The sequence below is a fragment of the Ctenopharyngodon idella genome, chromosome 5 (assembly GCF_019924925.1).
Source record: "Ctenopharyngodon idella isolate HZGC_01 chromosome 5, HZGC01, whole genome shotgun sequence".
Taxonomy (NCBI): Eukaryota; Metazoa; Chordata; class Actinopteri; order Cypriniformes; family Xenocyprididae; genus Ctenopharyngodon; species Ctenopharyngodon idella.
Window position 1 is genome coordinate 37,503,198 of NC_067224.1, and position 26,579 is coordinate 37,529,776.

At 37.8% G+C, this 26,579-nt stretch overlaps 1 protein-coding gene across 3 annotated transcripts in view; it reads left to right on the forward strand.

Moving 5' to 3' along the window:
* Nucleotides 1–493: 493 nt before the first annotated feature.
* Nucleotides 494–26,579, forward strand: part of ksr2 (kinase suppressor of ras 2) — a 111,160-nt gene continuing 85,074 nt past the window's right edge. For 2 of the 3 annotated variants that reach the window (XM_051895116.1, XM_051895118.1), the window contains exons 1-3: nt 495–1,205; nt 12,015–12,155; nt 15,027–15,177. In XM_051895116.1, the coding sequence (XP_051751076.1) occupies nt 1,029–1,205; nt 12,015–12,155; nt 15,027–15,177 (469 nt within the window). In that variant the 5' untranslated portion in view covers nt 495–1,028. Of the gene's footprint in view, nt 1,206–12,014; nt 12,156–15,026; nt 15,178–26,579 lie in introns of all 3 variants that reach the window. The other variant, XM_051895117.1, reaches the window with a different exon arrangement.

A 26,579-nucleotide genomic window follows, 5' to 3' on the forward strand; every position in this document is an offset into this window, starting at 1 on the left:
CACTGCAATTCGTAATCATTAAACCACTGTAGGCCTATATTGGCTGTGTTTTTGACAAGTCTATTTTCACACATCATGTTCAGTCCAGGCTGGTCTGTTGGCACTTTAGCTTGGGTCAGGTTGTTAGACGAGTGTAAATCAGCAGAAAACCATCTTAGACTGGTCTGTTTTTTTTAAAACAATTAAACTATTTAGTCTTTAATAGGCTATATCCTAATGTAAAAAAGTGAACCTGCTCTATTTTTTCCTGCCTCTTAAAATTACTTTTATTGCGGTGTAACCCAATGTAATCAGGTTAAATTAGTCATATTAATTTTTGGAGTAGATCTTGTCAATTGTAAAGCACACTTGGAAATACATTAGGGCTGTACGTCCATTTGACAGTCAGTTAAAATACTTTTGATAAAACATAACCATATAAAACAGTGGTTCGATTAGAAAAAGGTTCTCCGAGTTCAAACAGTGAGCTCACTGCATTGATGCTTATCTCGCGAGAACTCTCTCCCCTGCTTGTGTCGGCGATGCGATGCTGATGCTGTTGCTGTGAATTTGATTGACGCGAACATGTCGGTGTGATGGGGGAGCGCCGGGATGCTGCTGATGATGGTCCAGAAGGGGAATACATGCACTCAAATCAGACGTTATCGTTAAGAAATATCACCTATCGTTCTCCTTAATCATCTCTGACAAATATGTCTCAATTTGTGTTGCATTTCTCACGCGCGCAATGGATCTAGCTGATGCCACCGCAGCGAGGATCTGATTTTTATTTTTTCCTTCCTTCCTTCAATATCTGTGTATTATGGTAGAGTCAAGCTGGAGCATCAAACATAAACTGTGCAACCCTGATGACAACACCGTCAGGATATCAGGATATCAACAATGGAATCGCCTTACACGTAGAGTCTAGTTTTTCATGATCACACCATTATTAGTGCTTTCACAAACGCACTATCAAAAGTGTTCTCTAATCTGATTGAGCGAAAAAAGTAGCCTGCACATAAGAAAAGGACCACTGCTCACAAATTATGGACGAGGAGAATATGACCAAAAGCGACGAGCATCATCTGAGTTTGCAAAAAGCCTTGCAGCAGTGCGAACTGGTGCAAAACATGATTGACATTAGTATCTCCAGCTTGGAAGGTCTGAGGACCAAATGTGCCACATCCAACGACTTGACACAAAAAGAAATCCGAACGCTGGAGGTAAGCAAGCATCCATTTGCCTGAGCCAAAATGTGAATTTTGCACCCCAGCCCTCCTGCATTTCCACAAATGTCACGAGAGTATATGTGTGCGCAGGTGCATGCACATGAAATAATTTTGCATCTTTAAATGTGTTTTTAAATTAAAGTTGCATCTCGGGGATTGACCGTACTGGCGTAATAAATGAAGAAGCTCGCGCTGCAGTGAGAGGCGCGAGCTTGCGCATTCTGCAGGTGGTGAAGAAGGTGGCTCGTGCGCTCGCGCTGCTAACATGGACACCGAGAGGGGCCTATTGTTGACATTAATTTATATCCTCGTTTTTAAATCATCCGCGTCATTAAAACATTCGTTGGTACGATATAAACATCGCATTGATTTAAACTATGTTATGTAATAAGAGTTAATGTCCCAGATATTTTCTTTTGACACGATGCCAGTATTTTGTGTAGGCTATACTATAATGGTCGACCAAATATGGGTTTTTCAAAGACTCGATATCTAGATCAGGGTGTTTTATAAATAATTTCTGTAAATTAGACTTGGTGAGGAAAACGAGGAGTGTTGGTACACATGTTGTTTTAATGTCTTTAACTGTTGCTTTTTTTCTTTATGTCATGAGTTTCAAACTTAGGAATGGGAATCGTAGGAAATGATTCCGGTTGCGATTTTTCTAAACGATTCGAATCGGTTCGATTCGGTTTCATGCTGACTTAAAGAAACAGAAAACATTCGAGTAACAAGACGAACACTGTAACAACACTCGTTTATATGTTAGTATTAACCTACAATTCAACTTTCTTCTCTTTCTCTGTTAAAATTTTCTCCCATACAAAATTTAAATAAATTAATTAATTAAAAATAGCCATTCGATTCAAACTAGGTAGAACTAGATTTTAGATTAGAATATTTCAGATATCAACAGAATAGATAGGCTATAGCAAAACAGCATCAAAATTCTACTAAAGGTGTGTTCAACACATTAAAACTATGTGTTAAATACTCAAATAAAACTTAATAACCTTTTATTAATTAATTATCATTATAAAATAACACTGATTGTAACAAAACTTAATATTTAATATTTTGTCATGAATAATTTGTCAGTAGGCTACTGATTTAGATCAAAACATGGTTCTTCAAAGCATGGTAACCGGTGTGGTGAGAAATCGAGTCCCCCCCAGGAATCGCGTCTCCTTTAGGACCCCGAGTGATCCCATTGGTTCATCAGACTTTTAATGGGTAGCTTATGTACTAGCATAGCATGCGTCTACCCGATTAGCCTGCTAGCTTAGTTTATATTATATTAGGAATGTTTTTTGTTTCCAATATCTGTTTCCAGTTTGTTTTATTATGCAATACATAGGCATTCATTTTATATTTCAAGCATGTTGTTTGTGGACTTAATGTAATAAACATCATACAATAGTGAAATAGGTTAATTAGTCAAGACATCACAATAACAACTTTTGATCAGGCATTACCGCCTGGGTCTTAAAGGGTTAGTTCACCCAAAAATGAAAATTCTGTCATTAATTACTCACCCTCATGTTGTTCCACACCCCTAAGACCTTCGTTCATCTTCCATAAAGGTACTAAAGACGTCGTTAAAACAGTTGACGTGACTACAGTGGTTCTACAATAATTTTATGAAGCGACGAGAATACTTTTTGTGCGCAAAAAAAACCCCAAAAAAACCAACTTTGTTCAACAAGTTCTTCTCCTCCATCTTGGGCCTCTGACGAGAGCTCACGAAAGCACCACGATGCATGTGCGGGAATATGACGTAAAAGCCTTTCTGTATATTCTGGTTCGAATAAGTACGGTTCGGCAAAAAAATGCAACTCATCCTTTTTGTCGAAATCTGCTGACATATTTACAAAGGCTGTTTTATGTACAGAGTGTGTCTTCCTCTGCCTGCAAACACAGTTCCTCGCTTCCTGGTCATATGTCAAAACACGGCTTATGTCATCTTCCCGTGCATGCGTCGTGGTGCTTTCATGAGCTGTCGTCAGAGGCCCAAGAAAGAAGAGAAGAACTTGTTAAACAAAGTCGTTATTTTTAATTTTTTTTGCGCACAAAAAGTATTCTCGTTGCTTCATAAAATTATTGTAGAACCACTGTAGTCACGTCGACTGTTTTAACAACGTCTTTAGTACCTTTATGGATCTTGAGAGTTTGAATGGCATTGCTGTCAATGGAGGCCTCTCTGAGCCACCGGATTTCACCTAAAATATCTAAATTTGTGTTCCGAAGATGAATGAAGGTCTTAGGGGTGTGAAACGACATGAGGGTGAGTAATTAATGACAGAAATTTCAATTTTGGGTGAACTAACCCTTTAAAGGAGACCCGGACACCAGACGAAAAGTATTAACTCACGGTTCAATAAATGATTCAGATTCATTAAGGAACTATTTATTCAAAGTGTTTCATTCACTAAAAAGAATCTACTCATAAAAGTCGTTCCTTCGGGAATTGGACTAAATTGATTTCACTATATTTGTTTGATTCACTAAAAATAACCGATTCATTTAAGTCATTTGAATCAAGTTACTCTGGTCACACTGGTTGGCTGTGTTCGAAATCGCCCCCATAACTCCACTAATATAGTCCACTTGAAGGAGTGAATGAAAACAAGTGAACAAATTCATACACTGAGTGCGCCAGAAAGGCTGCTACTTCTGTGTAGTTTGTACCCACATTGGACCAGCGGTTTGGAAAATGGATGGATGAATGATTTAGCTGCAGTGTCATATTCTGGCGTGACAGGGAATTCATTCTGTGCAACCCTCACAGTGCATTATGGGTATTCTTTAGTTGTTGAGTGTACATCGGTTGTACACTCGTTATTGCGGTGCTTTATGGGATTGAATGAGTGAACTCGATATCGTCCACTATGGTATTGGACACCACTACAAATGGCTGTTCCCTTCAAATAGCGCCCAATTTAAGGGTATAGCGGGCAATGAACACAGCATGTTTTTGGTTCACTATAAAGAACTGGTTCTTGAGTCATTCTTTCCGTCTTCATTAGTATAGTGGACAGAATCTCCATCTATTATGCGGAAGACCGGGGTACGATTCCCCAACAGGGAGGCTCTTTTTCGGAGCAGTTGTGGCCTAATGGTTAGAGAGTTGGACTTGAAACATGAAGGTTGTCGGTTCAAGTCTCAATATCGGCAGAAAATGTAGGCTCTCTTCCACTCTCATTACCCACAACTGAGGTGTCCTTGAGCAAGGCACCTAACCCCCAATCACTCCCTGGGTGCCACAGCAAAAATGGCTGCCCGCTGCTCCGGGTGTGTGTGTGTGTGTGTGTGTGTGTGTGTGTGTTAAATACTCACTGCTGTTTGTGTGCACTTGGAAAAGTGTAATGTAGAGCACAAATTCTGAGTATGGGACACCATAGTTGCGCTCAATATTTTTTGTTTTAGGCTTTTCAGCAAAATGTAAACTGTAAATCAGTTAAACAGCAAAAAAATGTAGCCTAACATTGAAAAAATATCAGACTACTGTTTTGGCTTGTTTTGAGAGATTCTGCAATCAACAAATTGTTTAAAATTACAACATTTGAATTAAGTGCTTGAAACCAACATACAGTACAAAACCACTGCTAGAGAAAACACAGTTGTGCAACTGGTCTTGTAACTTGAAACCTTATAGTTACAGAGATATAGCCCTTGTGACAACTTCCCTGTTGGACACATATCCCCAGGCACCTGTTTGAATGAATGGGGAATTTTACACTAAACCACATCCAACTGCAGTTCTGTGTGATTTGGCACAGATTTCCTCCCAGCAGTCAGTTGTTTGTCTTCTATTTAGGCTTCAAATACTGCTTTACATTAGACTGGGTCTGTGTAGATGAAAGAAGTCCTAAAAGTAATCCCTGCTTATGGGTTTGATGTGTAGGCCATATGTTACTGTACGAATGACACCTACTGTATTCCTTAACCCACCATCACTTGTCAGTATCTTATATGTTTCAGCAGGCTATAGTCAGTGATTTTTCTTTTATGATCTAGTATTGCTTTATTTTGCGATTAGGTCTGTGATTATGTACTGTTTCATGTGTGTTGGCATTGCATTTATCCTTTTTTTTACTCCACCAATTAGTCTGCTTTTCAACAGCTCTAGTATTTTTGTGCTCTGTTCTCTTGACGTGGGGAAACCCATTTTCCCGTTGGCTGTTGATTGCAGCCGTCACTAGTGTCAGCATGTCACAATGAAGCACTTTGTTTGTTCATGTTGATGGAATAATAATTACAAACATTAGATATTATCTGGGGGTTCTTGCTTGTTTACCTGGTGATGGACATGCATTAGCATCCTCAATCAACCAGGCACCAGTGATGCTCAAAGCGTAATGGCATTTAGTTACAGCGATACAGTGATCCCTCTTTAACTATATATGCTCTCCCAAAAATACTAACAACTCATTCAAGGTTTAAAGGTGCAGTAATCGATTTCTGAGAAACGCTGTTGAAAGCAGATCGGACCAAGCACCACAACACTCTTGTAGCCAATCAGCAGTAGGGGGCGTGTCCGCTCATGATGGGGGATGAGAGAGAGTGAGCAAGAGGGAGATTTGAAGAAAGACTGTAGAAAAAGAGATGGCTGAGAGACATTACAAAATAGAAAAGGTGAGAGGAATATCACTGGCAAAAGAAGGGTTATGATCAGGCAAGAACTTTAGGACCCGCGTCAAATGGAGTAGCGTATCACTGAGAAACGTCCTGCTCAAGTCGTTCTTGCGATGGAGGTTTGGGTTGAATAAATATTTCTTCCAATGTTTCATCATCTGACTCACGCTCGGATTGATATGGTAAAATTGACACCATCGTTACTGTCTTTACAGTATGTACAAACACTGAGCTCCAGAAGCCTCCGGAGCTGAATCAATTATGGTAATGGGAGTTTGTTTCCGCACGTGGTGGAAGCGGTAGACCAATCACAACAGACTGGGCCATCTGGCCAATCAGAGCAGAGCAGGCTCACGGAAAGGAGGAATTTAGAGAGAATGAAGCATCAAATGAGTCGTTTGAGAATCGTTCAAAATGTGGTGATGTGCAATGTATATTATGAGAAAATGAAAGCGTTGTTTGTCCTTTGATGCATATAAACCTGTTATAGGAGACCTCCGAAATGTCTCAGGTTACCCATGTAACCATGGTTCCCTGAGAAGGGAACGAGACGCTGCGTCAGTGATGACACTTTGGGGAATCCCCCTCAGCGTAGCGCGTCTGAAGCCATGTGCAACTTAGTCCAATCTTGATTGGTGCAACGTCATCCCTTCACGTGTGCTGGCGAAGGAGCCAGTCTCACAGCTGTTGTCAGCCTTCTGATCGACTGAAGCAAGCCGCTCCAAGGCATGTAGAAAGTATGGCAAATGGACGCAGCATCTTGTTCCCTTTCTTAGGGAACCATGGTTACATGGTAATCTGAGACTTTCCCTTTCGAGGGAACTCATGCTGCGTCAGTGATGACACTTTGGGGAACGAACTGCTCACTTCACCATGCTGACGGAATGCCTGTCCCAGTGTGAAAATAAGGCACAACTCAGGACATAAGAGCTTGGGCCCCAGGAGTGTCTGGGAAGTGAAGGCTATAAAACCTGATAAAAGTATGTGGAGAAGACCACCCCGCAGAATTGCATATGTCATGGAGGGAAGCCCCCGACAATAACGCTTTCGAAGATGCCATACTTTGAGTGGAGTGAGCTCTAACTGACAGCGGTGAAGGCAGCCCATTCACCTCATAAGACATGGACAATACTCGACAATCCATCTTCTAACAGTTTGTTTAGGGGGCCCGAAGCATACCAATAGCTGGTCAGATTTTCTCCACTGAGACGTCTTCCTGACATAAGTCTCAAGAGCCCTAACTGGGCACAGTAGCCTTAGCTTCTCTTGATCGGCTGACACATGAGGAGGATGAAGGGCCTGAAGGACTACCGGCCGGGCCACATTAGTGGGTACTTTAGGTACATACCCCGGCCTAGGATAAAGAATAGCCTTTACTCCACCTGGAGCAAATTCCAAACAGTAAGGAGCAACTGACAAGCCCTGAAGGTCTCCAACTCTCTTGAGGGACGTCATTGCCAGCCAAAATGCCATTTTTAAGGCTAAGCACTTGTCCGATGCAGAGTCCAAGGGCTCAAATATTGCAGAGGATAACCCTTCTAATACGACCGTTAGATCCCAAGCAGGTATTCTAACCTGAGCCGGAGGCCTCATCCTTAAAGTGCCACGAAGGAAACGAGTGATAAGATGATGTCTCCCCAGAGAGTTACCGTCCAGCGGTGGACGAAAAGCAGCCAGAGCTGATGGAAGAACCATCAGAGAATTTATATTGTAGGAACACCAGCACTGAAGCCACTGGGCAGTTGGGCATGTCTACACCATGAAGTAAAAACTTTCCACTTCAGAGAATATTGTTTCCTCATGGAGGGAGCTCTAGAGTTTAAAATGGTCTCCACTACCGCAGTAGAGACACCCTCATTCAAGAGTTGATCCCCCTCAGGGGCCACACCCATAGTTGCCACATTTCCGGTCGGGGGTAGAATATTGAGCCCCCGGCCTGAGTCAAAAGGTCGCTCCTGACGGGAATTTCTCACGGAAGACCATGCAGAAGGGCTATTAGGTCTGAAAACCATACCCGGGCCGGCCAGAATGGGGCTACCAGCAGAAGCTGGACCCCTTCCTGGCGAACTCTCTATAGAACTCCCGGGAGCAGAACGATCGGGGGAAAGGCGTACAGCCGAAGCCTCAGCCACGGCTGTACCATGACCATGTGTGAGGGAAAACCATAGGGGACAATGCGAGTTCTCGTGTGATGCAAATAGGTCTATGTCCGCCTGGCCGAACCTCCAAATTAACTGCACTGTCTCGGGGTGCGGCCTCCATTCCCCGGGCCTAAGCCCCTGCTTCGACAGGATGTCTGCTCCCTCATTCAGGTGCCTAGGGATGTAGAGTGCTCTCAGAGAGAGAAACCTTCCTTGGGACCACAAGAGGATCTGATGTGCCAGTCTGCAAAGAGGGCGCGACCTTAGACCCCCCTGATGATTTATGTAAGAAACCACCGACATATTGTCCGTTCGAACTAGAACATGATGGTCTCTGAGGTCTGGGAGAAAATGCTTCAAAGCTCTCATTACAGCCATCATTTCCAAGCAATTTATATGCAACTGGAGATGATGCTCCTCCCACAGACCCTGGGCTGAGCGGCCCTCCATGACCGCTCCCCACCCTGTACACACTACTCCTAGGTATGTTGTCCGTTGAACGGGAGTTAGCATGCTCTTTTTCAAATTGATCCTGAGCCCCAAGCACTTCATGTGATGTAGCACAACATCTCGATGCAGTGCTGCCATCTCCTGAGACTGAGCCAAAATCAGCCAGTCGTCTATGTAATTGAGAACTCTTATCCCTTGGAGCCTGAGTGGCGCCAAGGCTGCGTCCATACATTTCGTGAACGTGCGAGGGGATAATGCTAGGCCAAACGGAAGAACCCGATACTGAAACACTTTGCCCTCGAAAGAAAATCTCAGGAACTTCCTGTGCCAGGGGCACTTTAAATACTTCAGATTTTGATAGAATCTGTACTATTTTCTAATCAGGGATCATAATTGATTATAGTATGCTATTTTCTAAGTTCATTACATTCATTGTAGGTTAATGGGATACAACAAGCATATCCTTTGTTTATTGCCACTGGTTTTAATTACATTAGAAACTACAGAACATGACGTCTGTCCACTGTATGGACAGATGTGTAACTCTCTCAAAATTCAAAAAAGAGTGGGAATGATTATATGTTTGTTTTACACTAAAAACATTAAGATATTATTTTCATTTTTACATTTGTGATTTAAAAATGCTTACATCAGATTATTAAAGCAAGGGTAACCAAACTGGGATAATAATTAATTAAATCACAAAAATGTTAAATTAAAATTATTAAATAATAACAATGCAATAAATAAAAAATAAGATAAAATAAATAAAACACATACTAAAAAGACAAAACATTTTATTATTACCTGCTATGACCATTAACCATGAAAAATGTTAATGTGTTGTTAAATTATTGAAATATTAAGTTAAATCTCTGTGGTACTTAAAGTCATTCTTTTAATCCTTTATGCTTAAAATTAATATTCTAAATAATTTTTTAATTTGTAAATTAAGCAAAGATTATTGGAGTATACATAAAGAAAATTTCTACTTAAACTCTACTGTTTAATTCAATGTGTTATGCGCCATTTCTTTGTAATAATTTGTAAATTTACTAACAATTTCTGAGTGAAAATTGCTTCTACACCATTTTTTTTTCTCGTGTGAAATCACATGAGACAAAACTACTCATGGAATACCTTAAAATCTCTAACATTTCTAAGTGTGACAATAAAACCCACAATAACTGTGTGAATAAAACTGGTAAACAGTCAAACAATGCAACCATATTAATTATTCATGCCCCAGTACATGCTGGGAATGGAGCTGAACCATAAAACCTTTTTTCAGTGTAGACCTATTTGAACTCAAAAATGCATTAATCTAACTCACCTGCTGTGCTTCAAACCATGACAGAAAAAACATTTTTTAGCAATATTTACGTGATGTAAGAATCACTTTTACAGTGTAGTGCATTTATGCCTTTTGTCTACCAAATAGTTGTGTGAATAGTTAAGTTTTCAAAATAAGTTTCTTTGCTAATGTGTATTAGTGCTGCTATTTTTTTTTTTTTTTTTTTGCTGGAATATTCTAATGTTTAATATAATTATATTGCATGCTATAGAATTCTACCCTTTCTACAACACTGCATCCTTGTAAACAAATGGATGCTGTTTTAACCATAAAGAGAGATACTATAAAGTACATAAAAGAGAAGTGTAAAATGCTATAGAAAATAGCTAGCGTCTCTTCCTGTAAGTTTTTTTGTTATGTCTGTTCATGAAAGTAGTAGCAAACCTTTAAATGTTGCCTTTGTATTCCTCCTAGTTTCCCTGCACAAACATGGCAGTGACATCACTGTCTTGGGAAACATGTCCAATTTAGAATATTCATGTTTTTTCAACATGCTTAGAATCAGTTCAAAGAGATCATAAAATATTGAATGACATTAAGGACAATTATGAAACGGTTAGTTCCTGTCCTTGATTCTGATTGGTCAATCGTGAATAAAACACAGCTATGACCGCTTCACCCAACGGTTCTGTGTATCACTACACAGCACCCTTAGCAACCACTCTTAGCAACGTAAATTGTTTGTCCTCAATTGATATTGTTCATTGAAGCTTACTGTATTATGTAGAAGAGTATTGTGAGAAAAAGATCGAGTGAGCGAGTTTATTACCTGCATTCAGATTTAGCATTTTCCTTCAGGTCAGTCCTATGTTCATAATAAAATAAATCTGTTTAAATGTCCCCTGCAATATCTTGTCCTTTTAACAGTTAAGGGGTTTTCCCGTGACTGACAGCACTAGTCAAAGCATTTGTCAGTTGCGTCTTGTTCCTTGTTCACGACAATTCAGTCTTTTCAATATAAAAGTCTTCGCTACTGACTGACACACTCATAAAGACAGTCTTTTCCGCCATTTAATGGCGTAATAATGTAACTTCTGTTGCTGTTCGCGCTCAGGGACTATTTTTTTCCAACGGAAGGAAGGCTTTTAGTGATTTTACTTCATGAAAGTTGCATTGATACATATTTTTTGGCTTTAATATTTGTATTGTGTCATAACCGTTTTATAAAAGCAATAAGGTACTTGAGGCTAGTGCTGTATCGTGAAGTCATCGGCCGGTTGTTTAAAAACAGCCAGTTATCCGGGCCAATTAGAAGAATTGAATTTAGGGCTTTCAACGCGACAACAACACATTAACAGTTATGCTGCGTTCGAAATCGAATTCTTCCCTACTTTATAGTATGTGAAAAACAGTACGCCAAACATGGGCGTCGGAAGCAAAAAAATAAATAAAAATAAATGTGGGTGGGTAGGCTGGGTCCTCCCCAGAAAAATTTTACTGGAATAGATGCCATTTCCTGCATATTCTGGTGCCTTTATTTAAACAATTACATCTTCTTTTAAAAGTGACCCATATCCAATATCTGCATTTACACTACATGGACTTAATGTGAAATATGTTTCACATTAATGTTGAAATAAAGTGTTTTTGTATGCATTTTTAAGCAAGATGAGAAAATGGAGAGACTTCTTAATGTTCAATGTTCTATTACATGGTATTTAAAAGTTTCTGTTATGTTAGTGGTTTTAGGGGTTACCATTGTGGTAAAGTGTGGAGCTTGTGCTTGGGATGAGGACTTGCCAACAAGAATTCATATTGTTTTAGTAATAAAGCAACTGTTATGGTAGAGTTCTGGATGAAACCAGTATCACTTCTGAACTGCCAACACCAAACATCACATGTGTACAGAAAAGTTTCTTTTAGTTTGTTATGTCACAGGATTAAACAGGAAGCATTAACTGTATGATTATTTGAATGTCAATTAATGGTGATATAACAATTAAAATATGAGAAAATGTGCAAACAGAGCTGAGAGTACTACACTCTGAGAGCATTAAAGTTTGTCAGTAATTTTAATAAACATACAAGGGGAAGGGAACTTTCCAAATGACAAATTCTGTTGATATTGCAGAATTTTAAGCACATTCTGTGTGACACATTGGTATAAATTCTCTAACTTATTACATATTAATAATGTTAAAATATTGTATAGGTTAATGAGTGCCATATAAAGTTCTTTCTTTCTTTCTTTCTTTCTTTCTTTCTTTCTTTCTTTCTTTCCAGGGTAAACTGGTGAAGTATTTTAGTCGGCAGCTCTCTTGCAAGCGTAAAGTGTCCTTACAGGAGCGGAATGTGGAACTGGATGGATTCCCACAGCTGGGACATTGGTTTCGCATTGTTAACATGAGGAAAGAAGTTATTGAGGTATGTACAATCCTGTATGTTGTGTCCTCAACCAGTTAAACACAAATGGGTGGACGGTATGACCAAAATCTTATATCATGAGTCATTTTATTTCACAATAACCATATATATCACAATATGGTTATTTTTGGAATATTTTTACTGTTATTTTAAAATACAGTAAAAACAATAATATTGTGAAATACTATTACAATTTAAAATAATGATTTTTCAGTGTGGAACGGCATGAGGGTGAGTAATAAATTACATAATTTTCATTTTTGGGTGAACTAACTCTTTAATGTTATGAAGCGACGAGAATACTTTTTGTGTGCAAAAACAAAACAAAAATAATGACTTTATTCAACCATTTTTCCTCTTCCCTGTCAGTCTCCTACACAGTGAACGCAGCGAACACAGTGCAGAGCTTCCGTGTTTACATCCGAACGCCGGCTCAGTATTGGCCGACGCTGTACACGTGAGCAGCACGACGCATGCGTGTGATGCTGTTGCAGGAGCCGGCCAATAATGAGCCGGCGTTCGAACGTTGAGCGGATTCTGACTAACTTAAACACATCTGATTGGCCATTGCGTTCACGCGCCCAACAGATATGTCTGACTGGCTTCAAAGCTCAATGCTGCAAAAACATGTTGTAAACAGAAACATTTGAAGCTCTTCACTGAGCGCTTAAATGCTCACAGGAGTGTTTTAAAGCAGCCGGCTATCAGCGGGTACAGGTGTTGTGCCGAATTCTGTGACCCACCGAATTATATGACCCTAGTAAGCAGTGTACTGAGCGAATCTGACCTACACCTAATCCTAACCCTACCGTCACTACAGTCCCTACTAGGGTCACAGAATTCAGTGTGTCACAATTTGACACTACACCGGTACTGCAGAACGGCAGTTATCATCAAGTTAAATGATCAAATAAATCTTTGGCGGGACAAAGATTTATTTTGGCGGCCGGCAAAATATTTTCAATGCATGAAGATCCCTGGATGTGTAATTATATGTAAATGTGTCAATGGTTTATGGTTGGCTGGTGAGAGCATCTTTATGAAGGATCAGGATGTTTTGGGGGAAGTAGCTCATTCTGAGCCTCCCCATGCAGTATATCTCTAAATATTTCCCTGTCTGATGGGATGAAAGGTTGTAAACAGAAGGTCTATAACAGAAGATACTCTGAAGGCCTTGAGGTTTTTGTGTCGCTGTCCTTAGTGCTGAAGTGTTGGTGTTGTCCAATGTGCTGAAGCCCCCTGCTGATGTGGAGAAAGAATTGCAGCTATATAGAGTGCAAAAGTCAGGTTCCATGAATTATAATATTCATATTCATTTATCCTATTCCAATATCATATTAATTTTCTGTATAGGGGAACTGATTTTGAATGGTAACTTATAAACATTTAAAGAAAGACCTACTGTGAGTTTTTTCCCCTTGTTTTTTGAAGCCATCAGCCCACATTATTTCAACTTATTTGTTTCTGTATATATATAATCAACATCCTTAAATCAATAGTTTTATATTTCTCCATCTTTTTCAATTTGATTGTATAATTCACAGTGCTTCATGGGATTGTAGTTCTTTTCCTTATTAAAGCCGTTAAGTACACAGTCTTGTACTTTTGCGGTTATGTCTGATTTAAAATACTTTTTGTTTCAAGTTGAAGTTTGTAATGCTTTGATTCAACTCATAGCTGTTTGGTTTGGTTTGTGGCTTATAACTCTTAAAAATCTTTTTAATGATCCCTATGGAAAAAGTGAATGGGAAAAAAATACTTTAGGAACCAAGGCTGTGAGAAGAGTAAATTTGTATGAATTAAAAGCTAAAATATGCCATATTTATTTTATACATCTCCCAAGGAAAAAAAAAACTATTTAAGATGCTGAAGTTGAGTGTTTAATATGTAGTTGTATGGAATCTTGCATGCTGAAAGGTTGTAGGTTTGAACCTGTCACCACTGAGAAAAGTACTTAAACTCAGGTTGCTCCAAGGCAATAAGTTTATTGTAATTTATTGTTGATAACAGCATCAGTATTAAGTAATTGTATGTGTTGCTGACATATTTACAAGTCCAAGTTAAGTCTTATGTCATTAGTCCATTTCAAGTCTCAAATTGTTGTTTTTTTTTAAAAAATATTCTGTAGGTTAGTTTTATAAACCCTTTAAAATAATTTTATTAATTAAATTTACTTAAATTTCATTATAACTCATTTATTAATAATTTTTTTTTACACTAACATGTTTTTTTCTTTCCATTACTGCCCTCTGAATATTTGTTCTGCAATTTCTCTTTCATTTTCCCATATTATTTTTTATACTATTACATATTTTCCCAAGTCTCTAATGCTCACCAAGGCTGAATTTAAAATAAAAAATACAGTAAAAACAATAATATTGTGAAATACTATTACAATTTAAAATAATGATTTTTCAGCATCATTACTCCATTACTTCAGTGTCACATGATCCTTCAGAAATCATGTTGATTTGCTGCTCAAGAAATATTTCTTATTATTATCAATGTTGAAAACAGTTGTGCTGCTTAATATTTTTATGGAAACCATGATGTGTTTTTTTCAGGATTCAGGATGAATAGAAAGTTCAAAAGAACAAAATTTATTTGAAATAGAAATCTTTTGTAACAATGTAAAAGTCTTTACTGTCACTTTTGATCAATTTAATGCATCCACACTGAATAAAAGTATTAGTTTCTTAAAAATAAAAACTTACTGACCCTGAACCTTTGAATAGTAGTGTACTATTTTAACAAATACTATTTTTTGAAAGTTGTATTCGAAATCCACTTGGCTTTTCAGCCTAGGTCAACTGGCATATCTCAGACTCGTCCCCATCACTGATCAGTTGTGTGTACATGTGTTTGTTGTAGGAGATCTCCCCAGGCGAGCTGACTCTCGAGGCACTATTGGAGATGTCGGATGAGCAGGTGTGTGAGGCGCTGCAGAAGTTTGGAGCGAGTGATGAAGAATGTGCTCGGCTCAATGCCTCGCTCACATGTCTACGATCAGCCCACAAATCAGGTGAGTTCACAGGATGCAGCTAAAAATATCACCAGACTGTTCTGTAAACCTTCATACAGTCCTGAATTACTGACAGTGCTATTAGAAATGTAGAGATGGTATGTGGTAATATCTATCTATCTATCTATCTATCTATTTTATTTTAATTCTTTTAAATAAATAATATAAAATTGCATAAATTATTCTTGGATTAACCAAAGTATTTAAAGAGGGAAGGTTACATTAAAAACATACATTTTAACATAAGACAATACATTTTGATGTTAAATCTACTATTGTTTATAGAATTGTTCTATAGTCTATGGTATTTAATGCAATTACATCATAAGTAACTGTAATTAAATTACAGAAAAATTAAGACTAATACCCTACTTTACCTTTTCAAAAGAGAAAAGCAATTAAATTAAAGTAATTAATTATTAGCAATGAGTTACAGCCAACACTGGTATTCACACACTTTTGGTCACAGTTAAGTTATGGTGTGGAAAAAAAGAAAAGAAAAGAAAAACTCTACCAGAGAACGTCCAGTAGAGGGCAACACAATGCTGAGTTTCATTATTGTGGACTGGGGTGTAAAAAGATCTTTGTTGTATAATGCATCTGATTTGACTTAAAGGTGATGCATTTAGTGATACAGAAGGTCTGTGATATAGTGATAAAGAAGTCTTTATTTTGTATTTTAGTTTATTAATTACAGATGGGGTGGACTTGGGAGGGAGCTTTGTGCTTGGGGTCAATAAGATTTTTTTTGTTTTTAAAACAAGTCTCTTATGCTCATCAAGGCTGCATTTATTTGACACAAAATATACTGTAGTAAAACAGTAATATTGTGAAATATTATTACATTTAAAAAGCTTTCTATTTGGACATGGTCAGCAGCAATATTCAGGTAGGCTGTGGCATTTAAACAATGCTCAATTGGTACTAAGGGGCCAAAAGTGTGTCAAGAAAATATCCCTCACACCATTACACCACCAGCACCTGCCTGAATCGTTGATACAAGGCAGGATGGATCCATGCTTTCATGTTGTTTATGCTAAATTCTGACGCTGCCATCTGAATGTCGCAGCAGTAAACAAGAATCATCAGACCAGGCAATGTTTTTCCAATCTTCTACTGTCCAATTTTGTTGAGCCCATGTGAATTGTAGCCTCAGTTTCCTGTTTTTCCCCATTCTGATGCTCAGTTTGAACTTCAGCAGATTGTCTTGACCATGTCTACTCCTGCGTTCCATTCGGAAGGGCTCATCCCTATGCCCTAATCCCTTCAAAGGGTTTACCCTCTAGAGTGAGAGCTTCGAAGGGATGAAGGGTTTAGGGGTAAAAAAAAAAAACACTTCTGCGTCATCTTAACGAGACAATCAAGGAGGCGCCTTCATTGCACATTTTGTACACTGGTTGACCCCCCAAAAAACACACTCTGAATGATGAGTAGATTGTGCAACGTTAGTTTATTTATTTATTTTTAGTTTATCGCACCATATTGTATATTGTGTCTATGTATTTGAATGTTTGAATGGACTGATAAAGGTAGCTGTAAAGTATTTCTGTTGAAGTACAATGTCATTTTGACCATAATAATGTACCAAATCTAACTCGTATAAATATTACAGTAGTATAGAAAATTACTATACATACATTTATAGGTAAAATTGAATTCCGAGCCTCCTGTACCTATTCTATGATGGCAAACAACTTCCCTGTGCAAAGGATCATGGGGGCCCAAAGCGTCCATCAGTTGTACCTTATGAAATCCTTCATTCCGAAGGGCCCTTTGAAGTGGCCAGTTTTGAGCACTTCGATTTGGAACAACCCTTCAATATGGCGGCCATGATTGTTTTCACTCCGAAGTGCCCTAAATGCCTAAATGCATTGAGTTGCTGCTTCTATGTGATTGTCTCATTAGTTATTTGCGTTAACGAGCAGTTGAACAGGTGTACCTAATAAAGTGTAGTTAATATAGTTTATTATAGTACTACTACTACTATTAATAAAAACAATTAATACTTTATGTTTTACCAATTGAATCATTTATTACCCCATGAAGCTCATATTTTAAAATCATTAGTCATAGTTACACGAATTAACATTTAATCTAATTTTCAGCAGTATATTTTATGCTTGGAATAAGAAAATAAAAAAACATAACTAATTGAGTGAGGCTTAATTCAATCCCTAGTTCATACATTCTTTCAATTAAAAGGTTTTAATTAAATGAGGCTTTTCTCCAGATGTTTTCACTGCAGTGAGCTTCAGGGCTGTGTTTATACATGCTGTATTGTACCTCAGCGCGTGTTCATTGTTCATGTTTCTCCCACTGGAGGGCAGCATTGTATCAGCTCTGAAATACAGCACAGTTTGATAACAGTGTTAGGTAACATCATACTTTAAATGAACGGAAAGAGCTTTCTCGCAGTGTTTGTCCTCTGCCTCCACAGCTGGAGATGATTGTTCCTGCTCTTACCTGAAAAAAGATTTGATTGAAGGAAGTGTTTCTGCAGATGTTCAAATCTCAGTCCAGGTTAAGATGTCACCAGTGTGTGAAGTTAGAAGAGCTTGATAACTGATGCTAAATCACTTGAAGGACTGGAGCCTCCTGCATAATGGACTCTTGTGCTTTTTGCATTTTGTCCTTAATTGATCCATAGATCTGTAAAGTGTTACCACATCTCTCACATATTATAATACCACATCTTGCAGCTTTCCGCACCAATGCATGCATGGAAGTTAATGTTTTGCAAATTTACCATTGCAAATGATTAGTGATTTGTTTGATATATCAGACAGATTAATAATAGACCATATTTGGCCATTTTGAAATCACTGGCATTTGCAGACCAGATAGATTTGCCTTTTAGTCAGTTCCAAAATCTACCGACCACTTTGTCCATGGATGATGCAAACATAATGCATTTTGAGGGAATATTGTTCAAAATAAATGAACGTTTTTATTTAACTTTAGCAATTTTATTATTTATTTTATTATATATACACATACACATTTGTGGTCAGAATTATTGGCACCCTTGGTAAATATAATCAAAGAAGGCTGTGAAAATACATCTGCATTGTTTATCCTTTTGATCTTTCATTAAAAAAAATCACAAAAATCTAACCTTTCATTGAAGTAAAACTAATGAATGTGGGGGAAAATCAATAAATGTTTTTCTGTAACACACATTGGCCACAATTATTGGCACCCCTAGAAATTCTTATGAGTAAAATATATCTAAGTATTTACCCATTTATATTTACAATTTTTAGCATACCAGGGTGACTAGGAGCATGAAATTGTCCAGCCATGACTTAATCATCCATCACTATGAGTAAAACAAAAGAATATAGTTCTGATGTGCAGTAAAAGATTGTTGAGCTTCACAAAATAGAAAGTGGCTAAGAAAATAGCTAAAGCATTGGAAATGACCATTTCCACCATCAGGGCAATAATTAAGAAGTTCCAATCAACTAAAGATGTTACAAATCTGCCTGGAAGAGGATGTGTGTCTATATCGTCCTAATGCATGGTGAGGAGGAGAGTTTGAGTGGCCAAAGACTCTCCAAGGATCACAGCTGGAGAATTGCAGAGATTAGTTGAGTCTTGGGGTCAGAAAGCCTTAAAAAAAAAAAAAATCAAACAGCCCCTACATCGCCACATGTTCTTTGGGAGCGTTTCAAGAAAAATCTTTTCCTCTCGTCCAAAAACAATCTCCAGTATTTGTCAGACATGACTGGAACTTCAAAAGGGACCGGCTTCCATGGTCAGATGAAACTAAAAAAGATATTTTTGGCAGCAAACCCACTAGATGGGTTTGGTGCAAACGGATAAAAAAGTACCCCATGCCTACGGTTAAAATATTCTGCTGGATCTTTAATGTTGTGGGCCTATTTTTTTTTTGCTGGAGGTCCTGGACATCTTGTTCAGATACATGGCATCATGGATTATATAAAATACCAACAGATAAAAAAATCAAAACCTGACCGCTTCTGCTAGAAATCTTATAATGGGCCATGGTTGCTTCTGCCATGGCCATCCCAGTCCTCTGACCTGAACCCTATAGAAATAGGAAGATGAGAGTGTATCAACATGGAGCTGGGAATCTGAAGAATCTGAAGAGATACTGTATGAAGGAATGGTCTCTGATCTCTACTCAGGTGTTCTCCAAACTCATCAGGCATTATAGGATGTTGAAAAAAGTATGGAATAAAAGGGTGCCATTAATTGTGGCCAATGTGTATTAGAGAAAAACATTCATTTAATAATGAGATTTTCTCTAGTTCTACTTCAATGAAAGGTTAGATTTTTGTGATTTATTTATTTTTTTTTTTAAATAAAAGGTCAAAAGGATTAACAATACAGATTTATTTTCACAGCCTTCTTTGTTCATATTTACCAACAGTCAAAGACAAGAAGCTCCCTCTGGGAAACTCAAAAATATCTGTGTTGACCAACAGAGGGCAGCAAAGCTTTTTCAGTCTGATAGTATGGCGTGTAAATGTTAAAATAAGGATTGCGGGTAAACAAAGGAGAACTATTCTGGCATGTTCCTTTGCAGGTGAATTATATCACGCATACTACTTTGCACAAGCCTTATGTTGTTGTTGTTGTTTTGTTTTAATAAACTTATATTTGAGTGTTTATTTACAGGCTTTTCTCCATCTGTTCAGGTGTCTTGATACAAAAAAAGTGGTGATAAAATGTAATGTAATTTGCTGTCACTGAATCTCTACAGCAATTCCATGTTACCCTCTCATCGGATATTTCTTTCCTCTATTGACTCTGTATTTGCCTCGAGTAGCGTTAGTGCGGCCGCCCTGGAGTGCCTGAATTTTCTCAAACGTGGATTCCCGCTGTGATAGTGTTCAGACACAGCGCTAACCGCCTATTGCACTGTTGAAAGTGTGATCAGGCTGGATTGCTTTGTTTAAAGACAGGCTTAGAGATGCTTTTAAGATGCTGGTAGCTTGTTGAGGACACAGCACGGGCTCTTCAGGGTTCAGCGAAGGTGCCACACAAGGACTATGGGGGATTCCAGCTGTCACAAGAGCGTGGTGTATAATTTAGAAATCGCACCTATCTTCATCTTGATTTCTTTTTCTTTCTCGCTCTCGTTCTCCGTCTGCCACTCTATACCCCCCTTGTTCTCATCTCTGCGGTGTCTTTATTCAGACTCTGATTCATTTAAATGAATAGTTCACCTAAAAATGAGAATTCTGTCATCATTTACTCACTCTCATGTCATTCCAAGCCCACTTGGGACATTGTTTCTTCTGTGATCCAAGCTGCTCTTTTCATCCAATGAAAGTGAATGGTGACCAGGGATGTCGAGCAAGATTATCAGTGAATAAAGACTTATACAATATCTCGGTCTGTTCCTCACATAATGCTATTATAAGGTTTAAGAAGACTTAAATATAATATAGTACATAAGTCATATGGACAACTTTTATGATTCTTTATGGAGCTTTTGAAAGAAAGCAGCCCAGATATTAGTTTAAACCTTTCCTTTTGTGTTCCACGGAAGAAAGAAAGAAAGTATACTAAACTGAATAAGTGATTTTAGTGAGTTTGAGACCTCACACCTCACTGCATTCCAGAGAGAGAGAGAAAAAAAGTAATTTTGTTAAACAGGTTTCCTGTTTGAGGAAGAAGCAGAGCAAAGCAGTGCAAGGGAATCAATCATCTATCTTGTTTTGTAACCTAATACAATTACATAAAAGAGATATATATATATATATATATATATATATATATATATAGTGCTCCGCGTAAATGAGTACACCCCTTTGAAAAGTAACATTTTAAACAATATCTCAATGAACACAAAACAATTTCCAAAATGTTGACAAGACTAAGTTTAATATAATCAAATTAGGGTGATGCAAAAATGAGTACACCCCACAACAAAAACTACTACATCTAGTAGTTTGTATGGCCTCCATGATTTTTAATGACAGCACCAAGTCTTCTAGGCATGGAATGAACAAGTTGGCAACATCTGTCTTGTTCCATGCTTCAAGAATGACCTCTTTTAGAGACTGGATGCTGGATGGAGAGTGATGCTCAACTTGCCTCTTTAGAATTCCCCATAGATGTTCGATTGGGTTCAGATCAGGAGCCACTGAATCACTTTCATCCTGTTCTTCTTCAGAAATCCAACAGTTGCCTTAGATGTGTGTTTAGGATCATTGTCATGTTGGAAAAGTGCACGACGACCAAGGGCACGGAGTGATGGTAGCATCTTCTCTTTCAGTATAGAGCAGTACATCTGTGAATTCATGATGCCATCAATGAAATGCAGCTCCCCGACACCAGCAGCACTCATGCAGCCCCACATAAGGACACTGCCACCACCATGTTTCACTGTAGGCACCATGAATTTTTCTTTGTATTCCTCACCTTTGCGACGCCATACAGTTTTGAAGCCATCAGTTCCAAAAACATTTATCTTGGTCTCATCACTCCAGAGTATAGAGTCCTAGTAGTCTTCATCTTTGTCAGCATGGGCCCTGGCAAACTCTAGGCGGGCTTTTTTGTGCCTGGGCTTTAGGAGAGGCTTCTTTCGTGGACGGCACCCATGCATGCCATTTTTCTTCAGTGTACGCCGTATTGTGTCACAGGAAATAGTCACCCCAGTTTGGCTTTCTACTTCTTTAGATAACTGCAGTGAACTTGCATGCCGATTTTCTTCAGTCCTTCTCATCAGAAGACGCTCCTGTCGAGGTGTTAACTTCCGTGGATGACCTGGACGTCTCTGTGAGATGGTTGCAGTTTCATCTGTTTTAAATTTTTGTACCACTTTTGCTACAGTATTCTGCCTGATAAGTAAAGCTTTGCTGATCTTCTTGTAGCCTTCACCTTTCTGGTGTAAAGAAATTATTTTCTTTCTCAGGTCTCAGGTGACATTTCTCTTCCATGTGGTGCCATTGCTGACAGCATGAAATGGGTTTTAACACCCTTTTATAGTCAACTGTCTGCTGGACACCTGTGTAATGAATAATTAGACTCACCTGTGGTTGAATTCTTGTTAAATTAGACATTTATAGTCTAAAATTTAGCTTTGCTCCAGAGACTTTCAGTGGGGTGTACTCATTTTTGCATCACCCTAATTTGAGTAAAACTGAAAATTTTGTTCTCTAAATTATATTATTAACCTTACTTAAACAGATGTTGTATAAAACTGAGTCTTGTCAACATTTTGGAAATTGTTTTTGTGTTCATTGAGATGTTGTTTAAAATGTTACTTTTCAAAGGGGATGAACTCATTTTCGCTGAGCAATGTGTATATATATATATATATATTCTCCCAAATATTAACACTGTAATTCTAGGGGATTGTGACTCTTTCTAGAATAGAATCTGTCGGCTGCTACAACATTCCCTTCGATATACAGGGGAGAAATCACTTTTTCTGGTTTGAGGGATTTCTGTCTTATCTTTTAAAAGACATACACCATAGCGAAAGTGGAAAGTCACATCTCAGCCATTTTCCAAGACCTTTCAATACTATGCACCAATTTCACGTTCAGCATGTCAGCATTTATATATCTACAGATTATAAAGATCAGGTGTATAATACTGTCCATCTTGCTATTTTATTGACCTCTCATTGTTGGACAAAACTCTCTTTCATCTAATTTACTTTTGAATAGGCAGTTTATACATTATAAAAAGGTTTTTTTTAACATTAAGTGCCCAAAATTTCTCAAGACAAATCTGTTTTGTACAAAATTAGTTTACTTTTATGTATTTGCTCCAGACAAGTATGGTGTGTTTTCAAAAGCACTAAATAAACTATCAGTGCTGTTTTCAATCTATACCAAGAGTTAGAAAACCCTACTTTATTTGCAGGTGCCTCTGACCTTGAAGAGATATTTATTCACTTTGAGCATCTCATAGACATTTAAACATGATTTTATGGCTGAATAAGAGAGATTGTGTACAACAGACGGCCGCACATCTGATTTGAAGGCCATGCTGGAGGCAACGCTCAGACACTTATAAGTTAAGTAAGCAAAGTAATAGGAAAAGATGATATTTTTCATTGAGATAAAAGCCTTAAAGAGTATAATTCTGTTCAAATTCATTTTCTTGAGTCAGTTAGCATGCTGGTGAGTTACATTCAGAATTCTAATTGTGTCTTTGTTTTACCCACAATCCTCCCCTGCAGGCTTCCTCATTGTAAATGCTGCTTATCATCCATATTAGTGTGTAATTGGGATGTATGTTTTCAATTGCCCACAAATGCAGCTCCTCAAACAGCTTTACAAATAATCTGTTTTTCAGAAGAGTCATTGTCACAAATATTTGCCCCAAAGTGGCTGTTTTCATAAAAGAAAAATGTATAAACAGGAAAAACAATTTATATAAACCATGACACTTCTCATTACCTGGCTTTAAACAAATATCCCAGGTTCAATACAATTTAAGCTCTGCAGTCATAAGTTTAAGCAGTCATAAAAACAAAGCAAAAATGTGTGTCCAGTAATACACTTACAATAGGGCTGGTCCCACATTACCATAAAAATTCCATTTAGAATTTCAATGTAACAATCTCTTAGAATTTTTGAACTAGGAGAAGATGCTGTCAATAGAGCTTACTTTCAGTGTTTTGAAAGAAGTTTATTATGTTCACAAAGGCTGCAGTTATTAAATCAAATACACAGTGAAATATTATTACAATATAAAATATCTGTTTTCTGTTTGAATATATTTAGGGCCCGAGCACCAGTGGTGCGAGGACCCTATTGTTATTGCTCAGTCAATTATTATTCTTTTCCGAAATGAATCGCATTTTTGAGGGCCTAAACATGCTCGAAAACTCATGAAACTTTGCACACGTGTCGGAAGTGGTGAAAATTTACATCCGATATGGGTTTCTGTGTGGCAAAATGGCTCGATAGCGCCACCTACAAAATTTCAATTAAGCGCCCTTCGTGCTACATTTTATGTACAGGTATGACAGATGTAACAGCCCAATACCTACAAAAAAGTCCCTAGGTGCAAAATCTGAAAACCCAACAGGAAGTGAGATATTTTGAATTTTCTCTGCAAAATTTTTGCAGTTTTTGCCATTTCCAGATGTTGTACTTTAACGAACTCCTCCTAGAGATTTTATCAGCTCAACCTCACATTTGGTCAGTCTAATCTAAAGGCCTTGGTGAGTTTTCGTTGAAGGGCGTGTCCATGGCGGCCTGACAAAGTTTGATGTTTCTGATCTGCTCCAAACTTCACATGTTTGATAATAGTCCTGGCCTGAAGACATCTACATGCCAATATTCAGTTACAGTCAATGCACCACCTGCTGGCAGCAGGAAGTGTGGCACTTAGACATGACTTTGCCATAATTCTCCTGTGTTTACTCGCTTACATGAATGTTGCCCACTGTTCACTGTTTTCCTAAGGCCAACAGGTGGCGGTGAGCCCGGGTGCGAGGGCCCTTTCATTGCTGCTTGCAGCTTTAATTTAAAATGTAATTTATTCCTGTGAATCAAAGCTGAATTTTTAGCATCATACTCCAGTCTTCAGTGTCACATGATCATTCAGAAATAATTCTAACATGCTGATTTGCTGTACAAGAAACATTTCTTCTTATTATTAATATTATCAATGTTGAAAACAGTTGTGCTGCTTAATATTTTTGTGGAAACCGTGATACTTTTTTTTTTTTTTTTTTTTAAATCAGGATACTTTGAGTAGAAAGTTCAAAAGAACTGCATTTATTTGAAATATAAGTGTTTTGCTTTTTGCTTTTGGTCAATTTTATGCATCCTTGCAAAGTAAAATTATTAAAATCTTTAAAAACAATCTTACTGACCCCAAACCTTTTGAATGCTATTATAAAGTGTAACACATAAAATGCCTTTTATATGCATCTAAAACAAAGAAATACATAGTAAAAAAAAGTCTACAGAGGAATTATATACTTGATTTGCAGGCTGACAGAGGGTTTGTTCATGGACTCAGTGAAGCCTATCCAGTTCCTCTTGGTTAAAGGCATGTTTGGTTGGAGAGACAAAATATCTCAAATGTCTTTTTGAACTGATTCATGTGTCATTTCCTGTCTGTCAGGATTCTGTCCACTCTGGAGGGCTCAAAGTCTTTATAATTAGCCCTGTCTTGACACAAATATCACTGCTAAGTCATATTCATAGTCGTCGTGTCATGTAGTCAAAGTCATATTGCTTTATTATTAGAGCAGAACCTAATTAACGGCATTGGGAAATGATAATGTATGGGCAAACCGCGGGGGCGACGAGTCGTCTTGACACCTCTCATGAGTTGTTTTGTGACATTAATGGCAGTATCTTTGACTTGTGATAATGGCATTGCTAATCGAGATGCTAATAGAAGTATCTATGTAGCAGTTGCATAAGGCACTGTTGCTAGGCAATGGTTGTGACTGCAAATGTATTGTTTCAGAAATGTTGACATGTTCTCATTAGGATTTGCTGGATCATTATTGGTCGACTTTCCTTCGTTGTGTTCTGTAGTTTGGACATTATGTCATTAGTGGTGTTATAAGGCTCATAGTTAGGATTGGGGATTTGAACCAACCTTTAACCCTAAGTATTCAATTTGGTCATGTTACCCATCGCACATTGTTTGTGCTACAGACCTGAATGAAAATTTAAATTGAGCCTCAAAAGTCAAATAAATCCCATAGATTTGCATATATTTGTAAACAACCATGCATAATACCGTAGCAACTTATTAACAACTACTCAAAACACCTTAGGAACCTCATAGCAATGCCTTGGCAAACTCCCAGAACACTCTAGCACCGCAGCGTCAAATTCTGCATTTGTAACTCAAAAATGCACCGAAACTAATAAGGAAGAACGTTTGTAACACTTACTGCGAGGCAACGCACGTCTTTAAGTGATATGTAGAGTTAAATCTTTGACAATTGTTGCTTGTTTTAATAAGACACATTCATCATTTCAGGAGAACAAACACTGAGGAATTATTGACAGCTGTTGCCACAATCTACCGCACAACAGACGGATTCATTCACACCTTTCTGTAGCAAGACAGAGGTGAATCCTGAGGTTGAAAATTGACGACAGACAAAACTACCTTGGGGTGGTGAGATGAGGATGTTTACAAAAATACATATAACAGCTTTTTTAGAGAAAAAACGTTTTTTTTTTTTTTTTATTTATCTTTGCATGCGCAATACTGTATATCAGTGGCATATCCACCAAAATTAATGTTTCCATTACTAATTTTATATAAATTATTTTTAAATTATATTTTAAAATCTGTTATATGCTCTTTTTCTGTGGCATGTTTTAAAAGGACTAATCAGATATCTTTTCTATGCTGTGCTTCATGTTTACTAAGATTTTTTTTTTTTAGACAAATTAATACTTTTATTCAGCAAGGATGTATTAAATTGATCA